Here is a 17,338-nt window from a genome sequence, read left to right on the forward strand (position 1 = left end):
GGAAATGAACATTAGGTATTTTTTTTACTGTTTGCTTGATGTATAGTCCCCACAAATGTATATTTTAAGCAGCCATTGGACCATATGGATATCCATTAATTGGGTACCTTGCTCATAATTTAGTTCTACGTTGTCTCTATTCCAATGTCCATCGCCGGATACACTGGTTGTTTGAGTTGACTGACTTGGAAGGGCGTTTTTATAATTCTTGTGCTATGTACAACTACCATGCACCTCATCTCAGTTTGGCATCACTCGCCAATGGTTGTAAAATTAATTATTTCTGCCATGACATTTGTGTCTGCCAGCAAACACTACTTGTTGTCTGGCTCATGGATAAAAGTACTCTTGAACTATATTGCATGGGGCTGTTTTTTTTTTTTTCTCTCGCGCTCTCTCTCTCCCCAAGCACCGAAATTGCAGCCTTATACCAGCACTATGCAGTTACCCCTAGGTCAAGAGCTGGCCTAATGTTACAAGTTCTCACTGAGGCGCAGAACCGGTTTAAAAAAAATAAAATATATATGCATGTATGATGGAATGTGTAGCTGCAGATACACATGCTGTGCATTAGTAGTCCACCATCTAGTGTTGGGCTCGGAGTGTTACAAGTTGTTGTTCTTCGAAGAAGTGCTTTCGAGTCACGGCATCGAGTGACTCCTCTGCGCATGGGCATTGATTCCCTAGTTTTTTTTTCTTTCTGCTGTTTGGTTCGGACATGTGTTCCTCTCACTCCGAGATTTCGATTTGGAAAACTCTGTAAAACTCTTCATCGGTATGTATTGATCAAGTTAATATCTTTCCATCGACACAGCAGTACCATCGGGAAAACAACTTTGTTCACCCTTCGGGGCATGCACCCAACTCGGGCCGACCGCGTGGAAGCCTCATGGATCTGATTCCATTCCGATTCTGTTCTCTGGTTTGCAACCTCTGCCTTTTCCCCAGACCATCGGGAAGAAAACTGAGGCCTGTCGATCCTTCCGATCGAAAGACACTTCGACACAAAAGCAAGAAGACTCTAAATGGCGTTGGAGCATTGAACATTTCGACGTAGAAGAATTGATGCAGTCTCAGTTCGAGAGTCCGAGCAGGAAACAGAAGAAGACGGACCAGTCGCAGCAGGACATGTGAGTACATCTGCTCCTGCACCCTCACAAAAGAAAAAGCAGAAGGCCTTGGCTACGCTATTGCTGGAAGGCCATGCTTTGAAAAAAGACTGGCGGTGACCAACTTCCCAGTTCGGCGCCGAAAACATTGGAGACAACAAACGGCTCTGTTTCCGACTCCACTAGACACTACTTTTTGGAGTCAAATTAGAAAACGGGTTTTGGAGCCAAAACCTTTGTCCTCTTTTCTGATCCCAAAAAAGCACACTTCAGAGCCGAAAAGGCCAACTTACACAGAGGAACATGGACATTCAAAGAGACTTAAGGAAAGCTACAAAACCTCTGAAGAGGTACAACCAATACTGGAAGTTATGGATGAAAGGCAATCCAGAATCCACATCTATAAGGAAACTGGGAGAATGACTGCACCTCCTTTAAAAACAAAGAAAGCTAGCTTTTCAGGAGGAATTGGACACTAAGCAGCCTCCAGCAAAAGTGCCAAAGCAGCAGGAAAGGCCACCACCTCCTCCCACTCCTCATTCTCCTACTAGCCCAGTGGTCTTCAAACTTTTTCATGCCGCGCCCCCCCAGTTGAAAAATAAAAATCATTGGGCCCCCCCCTCAGAATTTTTCACAATTATTTTAGAAAGATGGCAATGTTTAAATAGGTCTAAGCCTATTTAAACATTGCAGTTAAGTACTGTTACCTTTTTAAAACTGCAATAACATGCTTTTGCTTAAAACAAAGGCATGTTATCTGTATAATTCTTTTGGCCAGAGTTTGGTGCCCCCCCTGGGATCACTTGAGGCCCCCCAAGGGGGGCCCGCCCCCCAGTTTGAAGACCTCTACTAGCCCTACACCAGTGCAGTCACACTCTCATTCTTATGATTCACAACAAGACAATGTGGATCCATGGGATTTTTGACACAGATCCCATTCCAAGTAACAATACAGAAAGCTATCCCTCTAAACTATCACCACCTGAGGATAGTACTGTCTATAGCCAAGTCATAGCTAGGGCTGCGGCCTATCATGGTGTCCATGCATATAGAGCCCCTAGAACGACGTTACTCAAAGTACGGGCCGCCAGCGGCCCCACGGACCTACCTTGGCGGCCTGCGAGACGCACAACAAACGCACTGAGCTTTGAAATGAGCAAAGCACCCACTTGGCTGTAGCGTTTATTTTGCTTAGCATGGAGGATCAGAGGGGAATAACTGATCCTCCCGGAGGGAGGGATGAGTTCGGTGCGCGTGGAACTGCAGGGGGTTTCGATGTTCGAGCAGTCAGTCCATCAGGGTGACAGGAGCAAGCAGTCTATCCGCACCAGATATCACTAATTGCTAAATCTAGCCCCTCTAAGCCCCGCCCCTCGCTGTCACTTCAGTGCGGCCCTCGGCCGCAAACCATACTGCAATTTTGGCCCCCGAGAAAGTTTGTGAGTACCCATGCCCTAGAAGATGATTTCTTGTTTAACTCTATCCTAAACACATTCTAGGTATCAAAGTCTACCGATGCTACCAAGCACGGTATGACGTGGATCAGATCTTTAGTGAACATGTTAAAGCACGCGTCATAACATCTAGGATAGAAAAAAAATATAAAGCAGCACCCTCTGACCCTGATTATCTCACCCATCCGGTACCTCCTGATTCTGTGGTAGTTAGAGCTGCCAGGAAGAGAGCAAATAGTCAGTCGGGATATGCACCCCCTCCTGATTAAAGAGCAGGAAATTTGATGCTGCAGGAAAGAGCTGTGTCCCAGGCAGCAAATCAGTGGAGAATTGCCAACTCTCAAGCGATATTAGCTTTGGGACGAGATGCAAGATATAATACAGCATCTCCCCAAAGAACACTAGAAAAGGGCACAATAAGTAGTGGAGGAAGGGCAAGCCATTACTAATCAAATACGATCTGCCCTAGATACAGCAGATGCTACTGCTAGAAGGGTCTACTGCAGTCACTATACGCAGGCATGCATGGCTCAGATATTCTGGATTCAAGACAGAAATACAGCAGGCTGTGTTAAATATGCTGTTCGATAAACATTTTTTTGGCCAGAAGTAGAGACAGCCATAGAAAAATTAAGAAAGGACTCAAACCGCAAAGGCAATGGGTGCAACCCAGTCTGCACCATATTAGGGGGTCCTCTCAAACCTCAGTTTCGAGATATTTTTAGACCAACCCTCTGAGGCATCCACCGCACAGGCAAAGCCAACCTACCAACCGCAATAACGTAGTAGTTTTAGGGGCACATATAGAGTACCCCAGAAATAGAGGGAAATTTCAGGTCTCTAAGCAACCTCCACAGCACCCAAAACAGTGGCTTCCCTCATTCCCTTCACTCCACACCTCCTGTGGGGGGGATGACTACAACCGTTCCACACAAATTGGCAAACTATTACTACAGACAATTGGGTGCTATCAATTATCCGCAATGGCTATTGCCTAGAATTAATACACACTCCTCCAAATATCCCACCAAGGTCACACAAACTATCCACAAAACACACCATTCTCTTACAAGAAGAGGTCCTCTCTCTACTACTCGAGCAATAGAATTGGTTCCACAGTCTCCAATAGGGACAGGAGTTTACTTGCTATATTTTCTAATTCTATAATTATAATAATGAAAGTTATTAAGCAAGAAAACCTACTACTAGACAGTGCTATGCAAACAAATGGAAAAGGTTTGTATATTAGTCAATCCAAAAATGTAGAATCTCTTACAACATCAATACAAGATTGTATGTTATTTACTTCATTTACAAAAATCAAACTTAGCATTCTCTTCAATAAAAATTCAGCTTACTGCAATTTCAGCATATTTACATATTCACACAGGCAATCCCATATCAAAACAAGGTTTAGCATGATGGATTGTAGATGTATCCAATCGTATATTAAAGCCAAAAGACAGCTTTTAGTTACTCCTAAAGCGCATTTTACAAGGAAAAAAGGTGTGACAATGGCTTTTTTATTTTTATAATGGAATATACCAATGTCTGAAATATGTAAAGCAGCCATTTGGTTAACACCACATACATTCACTAAACACTACTGTGTAGATGTATTATCACGACAACAAGCCACAGTAGGCCAAGCTGTACTAAACATTATTTCAAACGACTTCAACTCCTACAAGCTGACCACCGCTATTATTTTGGGAGGACAGACTGCTTTGTAGTCTATGCATAGTATGTGTATCTGCAGCTACACATGCCATTGAACGTAAAATGTCACCCTGTGTACATCTGTTCGTGGCATGTTCTGCTGCAGATTCACATGCACCTTCCCTCCTCCCGGAAGCCTGTAGCTTAAGTTACAAACATTTGTACATGTGTATATACATTTTTCATTAGCATGGACATCTTTTACTTTGTGCCTATATACTTCTTCCACCCTCTGCGGGAAAACAATCTAACAATGGAGTTGATGCCCAATGGAACAGAAGAGGAGTCACTTGATCCCGTGGCTCAAACACTTCTTCAAAGAAAAACAACTTGTAACAGCCCAACACTAGATGGTTGACTACTAATGTACTGCATGTGAATCTGCAGCGGAACATACCACAAACAAATGTACACTGGGTAAGTGACATTTTCCATATGCATTTTACTGTTACTTGTTCTTTGTACTTTAAGACAAAGCTAAATATGCTTACTAATCATGTATAGCCCTTGAAGCAATGTGAAGATATTTCACTAGCTGCTTCATTTGCTTTGCAAACAGTCTGCAGTTATTTGGTGAGTTTGCTCCCTCTACATAGACTTTGGCAACTTTAAGGAGGTTTCTAAGTAATTCTGTGGTCTTACTTACTCAGAAGCTTCATTTGGTTGGTGGCCACTTCACTTGCATTTCCAATTCCCCAGTAATGATAAGTTCACTCAAAGTGAGTTTTCAGACACACTTTGTAGATTTGCATCCAAATTAACATTACTTCCATAGACCTGCAAGAATACTGATCATGTAGGCACTCAAATATTGGAGCTCTAATGTGCACAGAAAACAAGATCACCGGAAGATGAAAAAATACCTCAAATTATAGTTGGTTCCATGTAATAGGCCTGGACCATACTTTCCAAATCTCTTATCTGAAGAGAAGAATGTGCTACAATTTGATTATTTGAAGGATTTCAGCTACAATCTACTAAACAGTAACTCTGCCTGTCTCTACAGACTCCCTGCCTAAGTACCATCCTTTTGGCAAGATAACATTTTTGTTACTACTCAAGCAAATCAACAGGCTTTGGTTTATTTGCAAACATCAATCAGTCACAATATTTTAAAGTAATACCTCAAACAGTTTGCATAGTTGTAACAGGGCACATCATACCACCATTTGACACATAAAGGCTGCTGCATTTTTAGGTTCAGCCTACCAGATAGCACATGCAGTTTGTTTGCGGAAGACCCATTGTCAGCTTACCATGATCTTAGTAGGCTTAAAGCCTTCCCGCTTCCTACCATTGGTTGATATTATCACTTATTTGCCTCTAGCTGGCATCAGCTGATTTCTATTTTGTGCCTCCCTTGAAACGGACTATCTTTAAATAGTCCCTTCCACTCATGTTTAGAGAACTTTCATGTCCCAAAGATAAGACCTGTTAGCTTTGTCAGTGTTTGTTGTTAGCCTGTGAATTCATTAAAGCGCCCCCTGCTGCAGTTAATATTAAACTCTAGGTTTGAGAAGCTCTGTTTAGTTGCGCTCTACACCAGAATATATTTATACTGCATGCATTTTTATTAATGTAGTTCACAGTATATGCAGTCTTTATTTTTGGTTCACAGCAGATGCTTATATCTGCTTTTTTTCTAGTCTGTTTTGGCCTTCCGTTTATTACGGATTTGCAGAAAAGTTCTCTTGTGCTATTGCAAGTGTGTTGGTTCTGATTTAAAACTCCAGCTGTAAAAAAAAAATATTTCTACATGATCCCTGATCAGAATGCTGATGTAAGCAACGTTTAGCTGTGCTTTGTTTTAAGAGAAACACTTTAGTGCACTCAAGTGTTCAGTATCATGAATAAAACCTTTCGTGCTCAACGTTAAATCAACGTCTGTTGCTGATTCACTTCTGTTTCCTCAACTCTTCACCCACGTCTTCCCCCCCCCTCGTTCTATCCTTTTTTCCCACTTGCAAAGAGTAGTATGAACTAATTGTTTGATACCCTTATAAAGTTCAATGATTTTTCTAACTTGAGCTGATTTAAGGACAGAATAACACTGCTGGTCCTGCTCATGCTACCACAGAACACTGGCCATGTAACATTTCCTTCAGGAATTTGGGGCGGTTTGAAAGCTGTATTCCCAGAGTTCAAATTGAGCCTAAGCTCGTTTAAGATAGTCTCGAAATAATAGATTTTTTTAATACTCCTAATAGTAAGCTGTCATGCAGCAAACTACTAATCGGACTTCACCCTGGCCCTAGAGCTAGAATATGCACCGCACTTGGACAAAAATGCTCCTGAACTGAATGAAGTGGCAGAGAGAATAGCTTGTTTTTGGCTAAAACGGGATGGTTCCTTGACTCGTACTGCCACTTGTGAAACCAATTCCATTCAGTTTAAGCCTTTTTGTCACAAGGGTGGTATTTTCTGCTCTTGAGTCAGATTTGAAGGGGCTGAAGTTTATGCCAGCAAAAGTTACAATTTTGTGACTTTGAAGCTATTTTTTTTAAGCATATGAACTATTTTTCTTGCTAGGACAACAAGGTCAGCAGCCACAACAAGATTATTCAAAAGCGTGGGAAGAATATTACAAAAAACAAGGTAATTCCCTTTTTTAAATTTGGTGTTTTGACTTTTCTTCAATCCGTACTTGAGTAGTACTTGGATATGGTGATAACTTACACTAATGGTAAGACAAATGTTTGGCCAGCCTAGACAGTTTTTTGCAGTGCCTAGTAAGTCCAAAACTGCAAAAATTGTTTCATGTACAACTCCAGTCTGGATGGTTACAAATAGACCTTTCTCCTCTGGTTAACTAAGCCATCTGCCTGATTCTAAGGCTGTATTAGTCTTAGTGGTGAAAAATGTAATTGCCTGAAGGCAGTTTTTATAGTAACCTCAGATGTAGAAATCACTTGGTTTTATCAATTTTGGTGATGGTGCTTGTCTTGAATGCTTCCCACCCCCCTTAATATTGGTTGCTGTGTACCAGGGAGCTTCAGGGAGAATTGCACTGAAAATGAAGACTTGATTTGTCTTTGGTTATGTTTGACTGCACTGATTTGCACTATTGCCACATAGGCTGTTGCTCTTGCTCAGTGTGCTTGTTGGAGCTAATAAATGTAGTTTATTCAGGCTGGCTATTAGTTTATCCTGCAAATTGAATATTTTTCCCTAGTTTTTGAGTGCATATCACTTTTACAATTGTTTTCACAGCTTGTTATCCCAGAGCATTTCCATCACTTTGAAGCTATTCTTTACACTCAGAACATGTAGATACAAATTTAGTGATCATTGTTCTGTATTCTGAAATGGTATACCTATAACTTGAACCTGAGCACTGACCAGGCGTGCAGAGGATTGTGAAAAAGGCCAGGCCTGCAAAGATGGTGACTACTTTGCTGCATCGGTCTCCTCAGCTGAGACTCTATTGGTGCCTTGGTTCATCAGATGAAGTTTTTAATAGATCACAACTAAAGCTTATCCTAGATGGTTACAATTCAGAGTTCTCCACCATTTTTTTTGACAAAACAACCACATCATAAACAGTATCAATTTACCCTTTTTTTTTGTTGTTGTTGTTGAAGTTAAGGCAAAAATTTATCATTTTAATGACGTGCAGGTGTTTATACTGGGTCCTCAGTTTGGGGGTGGATGATTGCCACACGGTGGCAAAAGAACCATTGTACCATTGTAAGTTATGAGTTTAATTATCTAGATTTATGCAGTAGTGCTGTTTTGCATACACAATGTAGTTTTAGCTGACCTGTGATAAAATTGTATGAGCAGGTTTGGGTTTAGATTATAACAATGCTAACGCTTGGTAGATCTTATTAAAATGTTCTTACTATTTTCTATTGGAAATAGACCGTTCTCTAAGGTAAACTGACTTTTATTGGTCTCTTAGTAATAAGCTTTAGGCTAACCGATAAACCACTGCTACATTTGTGACCGTGTATAGTAACCATTTGAAAGTGCTCTAATCCTACGACTTATGCTTTAGGTCAAGTTGTTCCTGTCCCCGTTCCGACTCCTGCGCCTGCTCCAGCCCCTGCCCCTGCCCCTCCAGGTGCTCAACCAGACTACAGTGCAGCATGGGCAGAGTACTACAGGCAACAAGCAGCATATTATGCACAGACTAGCCCACAAGGCATGCCACAGCACCCTCCGGCCCAGCAGGTATAAATATTTGTAAGTTGAGCCACTTTTTTTTTTACCTACTATTTTTAACTTGCTGTAAGTAATCTGTTAAAGTCGTTTTTTAATTTGATGTGCAGTTAAATAATTTCGCATCCTACTCGAATTTTGACTCTTTTCAATGCATACATTTCCATACCTTTTTATATCCTACCCTCCCAGCTCCTCTATCTTCCTCTTTCGTAGGGCTTACGGTTTAACAGGCTTTGCTGCATTTCTGTTAACCCCAGTATTTTCCTTTTAGGATTCTCTCCTAAGCTAAGCTTGCGTGTGGAGGTTGTTAATGTTTAACTTTTTGTGTATCTCTTATGTATTTCTTCTGCACAGGGCCAATTGTAAGAAGTGGACAATACAGTATTTGCTACATTGTGTGGGGAAATACCTTTGTTAATGTATGGATGCAGACGCCTTGATGAAGATCTTAATTTTGTTTTTGGTTTCAAAGTGTTTTGAAAATGTACAAATATCTATCACTACTGATAGGAGGTGATATTTCTGTGTAGAAATGCCAAAATGGTTTGTTTTTAGTATTAGTGTAGATGTACACATTCCAGCAAATGTATTTGCAACTATTATGTGGTCAATGCTTTGTGATACAATGTACTTTTTCAATGTATACTTTATCACTTTTAAAAAAAAAAAAATGCCTGTTTGTGCTTTACAATAAATAATATGAAACCTCCTGTGTCGGTAAGTTGGATATGTGAGTATTTGAAGAAGTTGGTGGCTTCTGGTCAACTGTGCATTGGGAGAGTTCAACATATTTCCCCACCACTGTTGCTTATATTTAACTGTGTTCTGCAGAATACATTGTAGATAGACAGTACACTTTATTTTTATATCTTTAGCATCTGGTGCCAGTAATTGTAATCTTTACTTTAACTTGTTTGTTCTCATGAGTGACATTTTTGCATAATTTACCAGACCTCTCATTGTATAACAGAAACAATTTTATACACACCTGTATCAGCCCAGTAAAAATGTTTTTCTAAGTCTTGTGTTTTTTTTAATTTACTTCTGAATGGTTTAAAGTAATTTTTTATTTTAATGCGTTGCATATTTTAAATGTGTGTTTTTTTTTCTTTTCGGTAAGCTACTACTTACTCTTGTATGTTCAGCTTAGAATAGTTCATTCACATTTACCTAGCCCATTCTTTGGGCTCGATTATGTGGGATTTTTGAGTTGGAATTTTTAGATTCAGTAGTTTTTAGTTAAGATTTTTTTTATTTTTTATGTATGCTTAGTCCATCACAGTAGGCTTGTCACTATACAGATTTGAATTCCCATGAACAATTTGTTTATGCTTTTGCATATTTACTGGCACTTTGCATCCATTAGTTCACATGCAACTACAGTCTGTCTTGCCATTGTCTGTTGAAGTGCAGGTTTGATCCAGCCAGTATAGGACTAGCTCAGTAGGTGAGGAGGCCTGTGCTGTGTTACAACCTTGGTTGTGTTCCTTCAAGGAGCATTGCACTGTAAGTACATCAGATTGACAAACTGTATTTTTTGTCAATGTTCAATTGCTGTACTCTATGTGAAATGTTGGAATACAGTGCTTGCTAGGCAATTTAATATGCAATAAATTGGCTTTTGTATCTATATGTAGGTAAGTATTTGAATGCTTAGAAATAAGTGTAGCAAACAAGTTCTGAAAGTTAGGATTTAAATTAGTTGAGGGACTTTCTGTAAAAAAGCATATCTTTTCTGAAATGCTAAATAAGATTCTGAAGTGGTTTTTCTCTGCACTTGTTGAGGAATGTATTCTGTATCACTTAATCTTTTAGACATGTCAGCATGTGTTGGTGCTTTTGTTTTCAAGTTAATTTAAACAGGCCATACAGAGAAGCAGTAGGAGTTTGTTGATGTTGAATTGTTTTAGATCAATGCAGATTTGTGCTTGTTACACATGGTTCCTGTTTTTAGGACATTTTCATACTTGTTGGATTTATTGCAGCCGCTTTACAAAACTACCCTGGGGGACTTTTGCCCCTTCTCAAGAAGCTCACTGCTGATCAAGCAAATTTGGATGTTTTGCATGTCACTGTTAGTAGAGTAGTGTATAAACTATTCAGGCCGAAAGTATTATTTCGGTTTACTGGAAGCTAAAAACGTAATCCAGTGAAACTTAATCACAAACCTTGCAAATTTGTGCTTCAAGGTGCATTTCCAGACATTCCACGTTTTAGGTCCTCCTACAAAAAGCAACAGGTAAGCACAACCCAAGGAAGCATACAAGTACATATTTCAGTACATTAATGTTGTACCTTTGAGATTTGTGGTTGTGTTCACCAGGAAATCTGTTGCTTAACCCATATGTATTGTCATTTTTGGTCCTTTCAACAAAAGCGCAAGTTACCAAACGTACATAAAACTCTTAAAATTATGCCAAGTTTTTGTACTTGATTTGCATTATTTTTTCTTAAACTGATGCATTATTTATCTGAACGGATACTGTTCTAATGCTTCTAATTTACTATGCAGCCAAATTGTTTCCATAATATAGCAAGTTGTTATAGAAGTACTAAGCTTCATAAAATAGTTGTTGGAAAAGTTTAACTTCAGAGCATAGTGCATGCTTGTTTCCTCACTGAGACGGCTGAATTATAGTTGGTTGATTAGTTATGAAAAGTTTTCAGTCTGGGGAAAATTGGAGTATTAATAGACCGTGTATTTACTGTTTTTTTTTTTTTTTTTTTTTTTTTTTTTTTTTTTTTTTTTTTTTTTTTTTTAGCACTGCTAGTTCAAAATGTTTCACATGTGATTTATAGGCTGAAATACGTACAGATTCTTTTAACTAAGGAACCAAGTGGCGTTGGTTCTGTTAATGCTTAATTTCTAACTTGCATATTTTTTTGAGAAATTCCTGTTTTATTCTTGTTAATTTAAACAAATCAAAACTCCTGCCTTCATTTTCACACACAGTGCTGAAGATGCTGCAAGCACCAAATCATAGCTCATAGAATTCAGGTCCTGAGATAGTTACTGCCCATAAGGAGGAATCCTTTCAGTGTATGCCATTGGTGAGCCGATGCGCATGGACCATAGAAGGGCTCCATGTAGAAGGTAAAATTGGCAAAAGCGTAACTGACTTATAAATTGTCTTTCATATACTGTAGGGTGCATTTGCCTGTCTTGATCACTATTAAGTGTTGTTCATCTGATCATAATTTCATACCCTGTTCAATTTTGAAGTCAAAATTGATGGCTTTGTTTTTCTGTGTCTACTGAAGTTCTGAAATAGTTTTGATATTTTTGTGGAACAGTCATAATGCTTGTTTGATTTGTCTTAGTTGTAGGCAATGTTTAAGAGTAGCATTTTTCTTTTGTGCGGTGTTGAATTTCTAGGTTTGTTAATTGTAAATCCTTTCTTTAGACTCTTGAATTACTGAATTTGTTTTAACTGCATCAGAGGGCGTACCTGAAGATAGTGAGGAGCTAAGTCACAATGGTAGTCTTAAAGTAATTTGAAAAGCTCGCACTGAAGTTAGCAATATTTCAGTGCAGTATGGACATGGCATGACTCTACCAGGCCAGCATATTGTGAGCATTGAGTGATTTTCTTTATACAAGTCTTTACAGACCTTTAAAATTTTCAACATTTTTGAAAGAGTGCAGTTTCTTTATGACCACTTATGGAAAAAAAGTATTGAAAGTTACACTGGTAACAGTTACTTCAATTCTTGAAAGCTATTTTTGCAAACACCCCAACACCTAATGATTTTCATAAAGGGGTTTAACAAATTATTACTTTTTTTTTTTGTAGTTTGTGTATTCGAGACTTGAAGCAAGTCCATTGGCATGCTCTTTATCGGTGATGCCACAATTTGACATTTGCAAAACCGTTACGAAGGAAAAGTATTGAATGCAAGTTCGGAGAGTTCCATGTACCTACTTTTTTTTTATTTTTTTTTATTTTTACTATGTACTCTTTTGAAAATGTTGAAGGACTCTGCTCTGATATTTTTGAATGTTTATAGCAAATTTGTGTTCAATACAAAATTACCTTAACTTGTGCTTCCGTGAAGGATAAATTAAGTGAAGCTAAACCTGCATAGTTATCTTCAATAGTTTTGCATCTCATTTACATTAAAGGAGAAGTATAGTGAACCTCCGCTTAAAATCATACCATGTCAACTCTTGCTAAATGTATTTAATATATATATATTTTTTATTGCTCCATTTTACGTTTAAAATGTTTTTTTTTTTTTAAATGGGGTTGAAGCCTACATGGCAAAGCTAGCAATGTTAGAGAAATGTGATGTCCGGTTTGTGGTATAAAAACCTCGGCACATATGGTTCCATATATTACTTGTGCTGCCTTCTGTTTTAGGTGTAGTTGTACATTTTGTGTATTTGCTCAAAACCTTTTATTTTAAGCTCTTAGCACAAATGTCCATATTGAGATGTTTTCTACTTCCTTACTGCAACCTACTCAGTGTGCCAGTAATTTGAGGCTGCCCTATCTGCAATGACATCCCTTGAATTTTAGCTGTTTTCTGCTTGGCCTCTGCTTCAGAAACAGTTGCTATCATTTCTTTGTTCTAGTTGTGGTATTCATCTTTAGATGTCACAAGGTTTTGTTTCCTTTCCTCTTAAATATCGCACTGCCATTACTCCTGTTGCATTAATCACTGTCCTTTAAAGTTCTTAGGTCCCTCATTTGTAATCAGCTAGGATCCTGAATGGCAAAGGCTTTAACGTTTTAGAGCAGTAGGGAAAAACCTGATTTTTTTTCTTGGCCAGATTTCATCAAACAAAGCTGAAAGAATTGTGATCTCACCTTTCTACACAAGCTCGGTAATTGCTCGGAACTTGCTGTCATTCACCTAGGTACAAGTATTAGATGCAGGTTTCCATGTTGATCCAGTGATCTGAACTTGTCTCTGACCATGCAATTATTTCAGTTCGTGAAAAATTGTTGTTTTTTCTTTTTAATACCAAAAAAGAAAACCGTTAAGATTACTCATTAAGTAGCATACAATTTATTGTACACAAAGCATATTCACTGTTACCTTAGGCTGAGATAGTATATGCAACAATCCCAAAAAAATCATTAAGCATTGTACTTGTCATGACACATTAAAGTAGCTCATCTGTGTTTCCCTTACTTCAGGGAATCTGCTGTTAAGTCGTCTAGTGCAACTTTTTAAATTTTGCTCCTTGGGTCATTGTATAATGAAGTTGTTTAGTATGCACAGAGCATGTAAATAAGTACAGTTGTCATGTATCTTTAGGTGCTAACATTTCTTTATAGCACTTACACATGTCACTACTTGTAGCATTGTCTACCTTTTATCACACACAAACTTCTCCTTGTTAAATTTCTTGTAATTGTACTCCATGCTAACTCAAACAAAACCTGATGGGTCTATTATGATCATAGTAAAATTAAATAACCCATGGTTGTGGACATTTTCATGGATTACCTATGCTATTTGGTGTCCTTAGAGTGCCTATACCTCAATATTGCACTGATAGTCCACCATTTTGTTTGATTTTGTAATGTAAGCTTGGGATGTCAAGTGTAGAAAGCTCATTGTCACAACCACTTGTTTTTTTTTTTTTTTTTTATTTTTTTTAAGCTTTCAGATTTGTGTGGGGATTGGCTTGTTCCTAACATCTTTTTACAGTCTTAAGACTTTAAAGTCTTCCGTGCTCACTTAAGTCTGTATTTTTACACTTAGATAATTGTCCGTTCTAACCCTCACCAGATGTACTTCTATTCCTCCAGCTTAATAGCTCAGAATATTGCATTGAAAAGCTTTGCATCAAAGCTAGGCATAAGTAGGAGTTTTAAAGTAGTCTACACAATGGCAGCATTTGTAAGCACTTAGACCTACATTTCTAAAATGTTAAATGCCACAGAAGCGATGTAAGATTTATCTAATGTCCACATACTGGTAAACAGACAGCATAGTGACATTTTCCTGTATAGACATGCACTGCATTTTTGGTTGCAAAGTGTTCTTTGCAGAAATTACCTGTGTAACAAAAGAAGATTGGCTTTAAGAGGCTACTGTGATGGGACAGCACAGTCTCCTAGTGATGGAGCTTGGATTTGAGGTAATCATTAAATCCTTTCAAATGTGGATTGAAAGTGCAGTGGCTTAAAGTATTGTAATTAATATGGGAGTTAATATGTATTTTGTATCTTAATGCTATACGTCAATAAATGTAAACCAATGAATAGCATAATTGGTGTCTGTTTTTTTTTTTTTTTTTTTTTTGGTCTAAATTTGTAAAGTGATTATGAATTAGTATAAGTTGGCTCATAGGCTGGGTTGCTTAAACATATAGATGTGCATGGGATGGAGATAGTTAACATATTTCACCCCAGCTGTAAAGAAACTTATTTCACCTGATTTTTTGCAAGATAACCCGGATTAAGAAGTGTTGCCCCACCTCTTGCGGAGGCTGCCAATACCTTAAGTTTGTCAGTCATGCATGAATTACTGAAACATGCCATTCCTTATTTGCAAAGTGGCAAAACACTGCTAAGTGTCACTGTATTAAGTTATTTGCCTAATACTGGTTCGATGTTTACTGAAATGTGTCTCCAGACAGGATGAATATGCTTTCTATTGACATCTGGACAATAAAATGCTTGCAGGACTGTGACCCCTCTCTGTCGATTGGCATTGATAACTCCATCACATTCTGGTTGTACCTAGAGAAGGATGTAAGGGAAAGAATACCTTTCCAGTCCTTTCCTAGGGGACAGGCACGCAGAGAGGCAAACGGGCGCAGATGGACAAAGACAGCCTCTCTTCCCCTGGTCAGACCAGCATAGGGTTTGTAAACTGGCACAAGGCAACCTCTACTACAGTGAAACAATGTTGGTGCAAAGACATGTCAGTATCCAAGAGGCACTGACTGGGCACACCTCAAAATACAGCACCAACAATTGCCTGATATTTTTAGGCTGGAATTTTCTTTTGGGGTGGCCAGTTATAAAAATAGGGCTTCTCATCCAAGGACGAAGATCACACCAAGGGTGTTTATCCTTTCCCAAATACATGATTCACACACTCACACACTTTTGTTTGACACACACAAAGCCTATGCAATTAAAGTCGGGCACTAAGCCTGAGAATGACCCTAAGAGGCTCTTTTCATACAGTCAGTCAGTTAATAGAGAACGCTTCTGTGGCAAGTAAACTTAATCTGCAATGGGGGTGACATTTGTTTTTGGTTTTAAATCTTTAACCTGGTGTGAGAGAAACAATCTCCCTGCAATATCTGAAATCTCTGTATATGAACAAGTTTTCAGATTAATCTTTTGTCATGGAGGTGCCAGCCAGGCTGCACAGAAAATCGAGCAGCAAGGCAATGCAAGAAGAGCAGTCTACCAGATACCTTAAGAACTTTAGCAGTGTGGATGGATGTTGCATGTGGTGTTAACAATTTTTTTTTTTTTAGCTCTGAACATAAAGTGGTTTTTCAAGTACACTTTTATGGACTTTATAAGTACACTCGCTTGAAACTTTTGGATATGGAGCAGAATGTTTCAGCTGGGAGTGCTCGTTGTAAGATTTAGACGTAAGGTTTATACTTTCTGGAGCACTTGTTCAGCTCTATGCTTTGCTTACAAATAACTTTTTGATTTGCTTTTGGATAACCTTTAGCGAAACTTGATTAAGTTTAAAATTTAAAAAAAAACGCATTTGTAACATCCTTGTGCCCAATCCAAAGTTGGGTTAATGTAATCAAAATAATTTATATTGATTTGGAATGGAGTTAATTAAAAGGTTTAAAAATGCATTTGTAATGCTGAAAAACTATTACATAGCATGTTTCTTGGCAGTCTTTACCTGTGCTCCTGTCGTTCTTTAGCTTTCAGGCTAACTGTACTCTTTGTCCAAATATGCTAACCTTCTTAAAATGTTAAATGGTATCCTGGTTGTAACCAATTAATTTTTTTGGGGGGGGAGGTGGGAGGGAGAGCAGGGGCAGGCTTCAAACCTGTGGGTACAGGAAGTGTTAGACTATGCACCAGATGTGAATTGAGATCTGGGAACCTTCTGGCAAGGAATTGTGAAGGTCATGAAGCGCTTTTGATTTTCAGCACATGTGGGGCCTGACATTGGAGAGGCTTTGGGCAAGGAATTTGTAGACCAAGTGCAGTTTGCAGGAAACACATACAGTAGCTGGCTTCAAACAAGGCAGAGATATGCAGTTCAGGCTATTTCTTTATTGAACCCAAAAAAACTCACCAGTGCTTTTTTTTTTTTTTACTGGCACTACAAAAGCAGAGCAAAATAAGCTCAATCTATACCAAATACAAGTCTACCCTATATCTCTAGGTGACGATGCACTAGAGGGCTTTTTGTCTTTTTCATAGCTATGCTATTTAGCCCTTTCAGTGAGAGCAAATGTGCCTAAAATCCTTAATGTATGTACAAGTGTAATACCTTCAGATTACTTAGAGTCTGTGAAATAATTGTAAAGTAGCATATACTGCACCTATTAAAAGAACAGTTTCATAAAGCAAGTAGAAATGGATATGAAAGAACAGCTTATTCAAGTTAGCCATGACTGCCCTGCAAAACAGTTGCACTATCGATTCTCACATCTAGTGTTGGGCTCAAAGTGTTACAAGTTTTTTTTTTTTTTTTCTTCGAAGAAGTCTTTTGGATTCCTCTTCCATCTAAACAGTACAGTCGGAAAATAACTTTGTTTGCCTTTTGGGATGTGTGACCCCCAACTTGGGCCTATTCGGCCTGGCCGCATGGATCGGATTCCATTCCAATTCTACCCTTGGTGCCACGCTAAATACCCATACTCAGACCAACATCTGGTTTGCAACATCTGCCTTTCTTCAGACTATTGGCGGGGTGGGAGGGAAGAGAGAACTGCAAGGC

General features: G+C 38.7%; 1 protein-coding gene across 12 annotated transcripts in view; it reads left to right on the forward strand.

The window, feature by feature from the left end:
* Nucleotides 1–13,386, forward strand: part of FUBP1 (far upstream element binding protein 1) — a 32,546-nt gene extending 19,160 nt beyond the window's left edge. For 2 of the 12 annotated variants that reach the window (XM_069232228.1, XM_069232234.1), the window contains 3 exons: nucleotides 6,812–6,877; nucleotides 8,280–8,467; nucleotides 8,801–9,465. In XM_069232228.1, the coding sequence (XP_069088329.1) occupies nucleotides 6,812–6,877; nucleotides 8,280–8,461 (248 nt within the window). In that variant the 3' untranslated portion in view covers nucleotides 8,462–8,467; nucleotides 8,801–9,465. Of the gene's footprint in view, nucleotides 1–6,811; nucleotides 6,878–8,279; nucleotides 8,468–8,800; nucleotides 9,466–13,220 lie in introns of those variants that run through there. The other 10 variants (XM_069232236.1, XM_069232231.1, XM_069232230.1 and 7 more) reach the window with 8 other exon arrangements.
* Nucleotides 13,387–17,338: the final 3,952 nt, after the last annotated feature.

This window comes from Pleurodeles waltl, chromosome 4_2, assembly GCF_031143425.1.
Source record: "Pleurodeles waltl isolate 20211129_DDA chromosome 4_2, aPleWal1.hap1.20221129, whole genome shotgun sequence".
NCBI lineage: Eukaryota > Metazoa > Chordata > Amphibia > Caudata > Salamandridae > Pleurodeles > Pleurodeles waltl.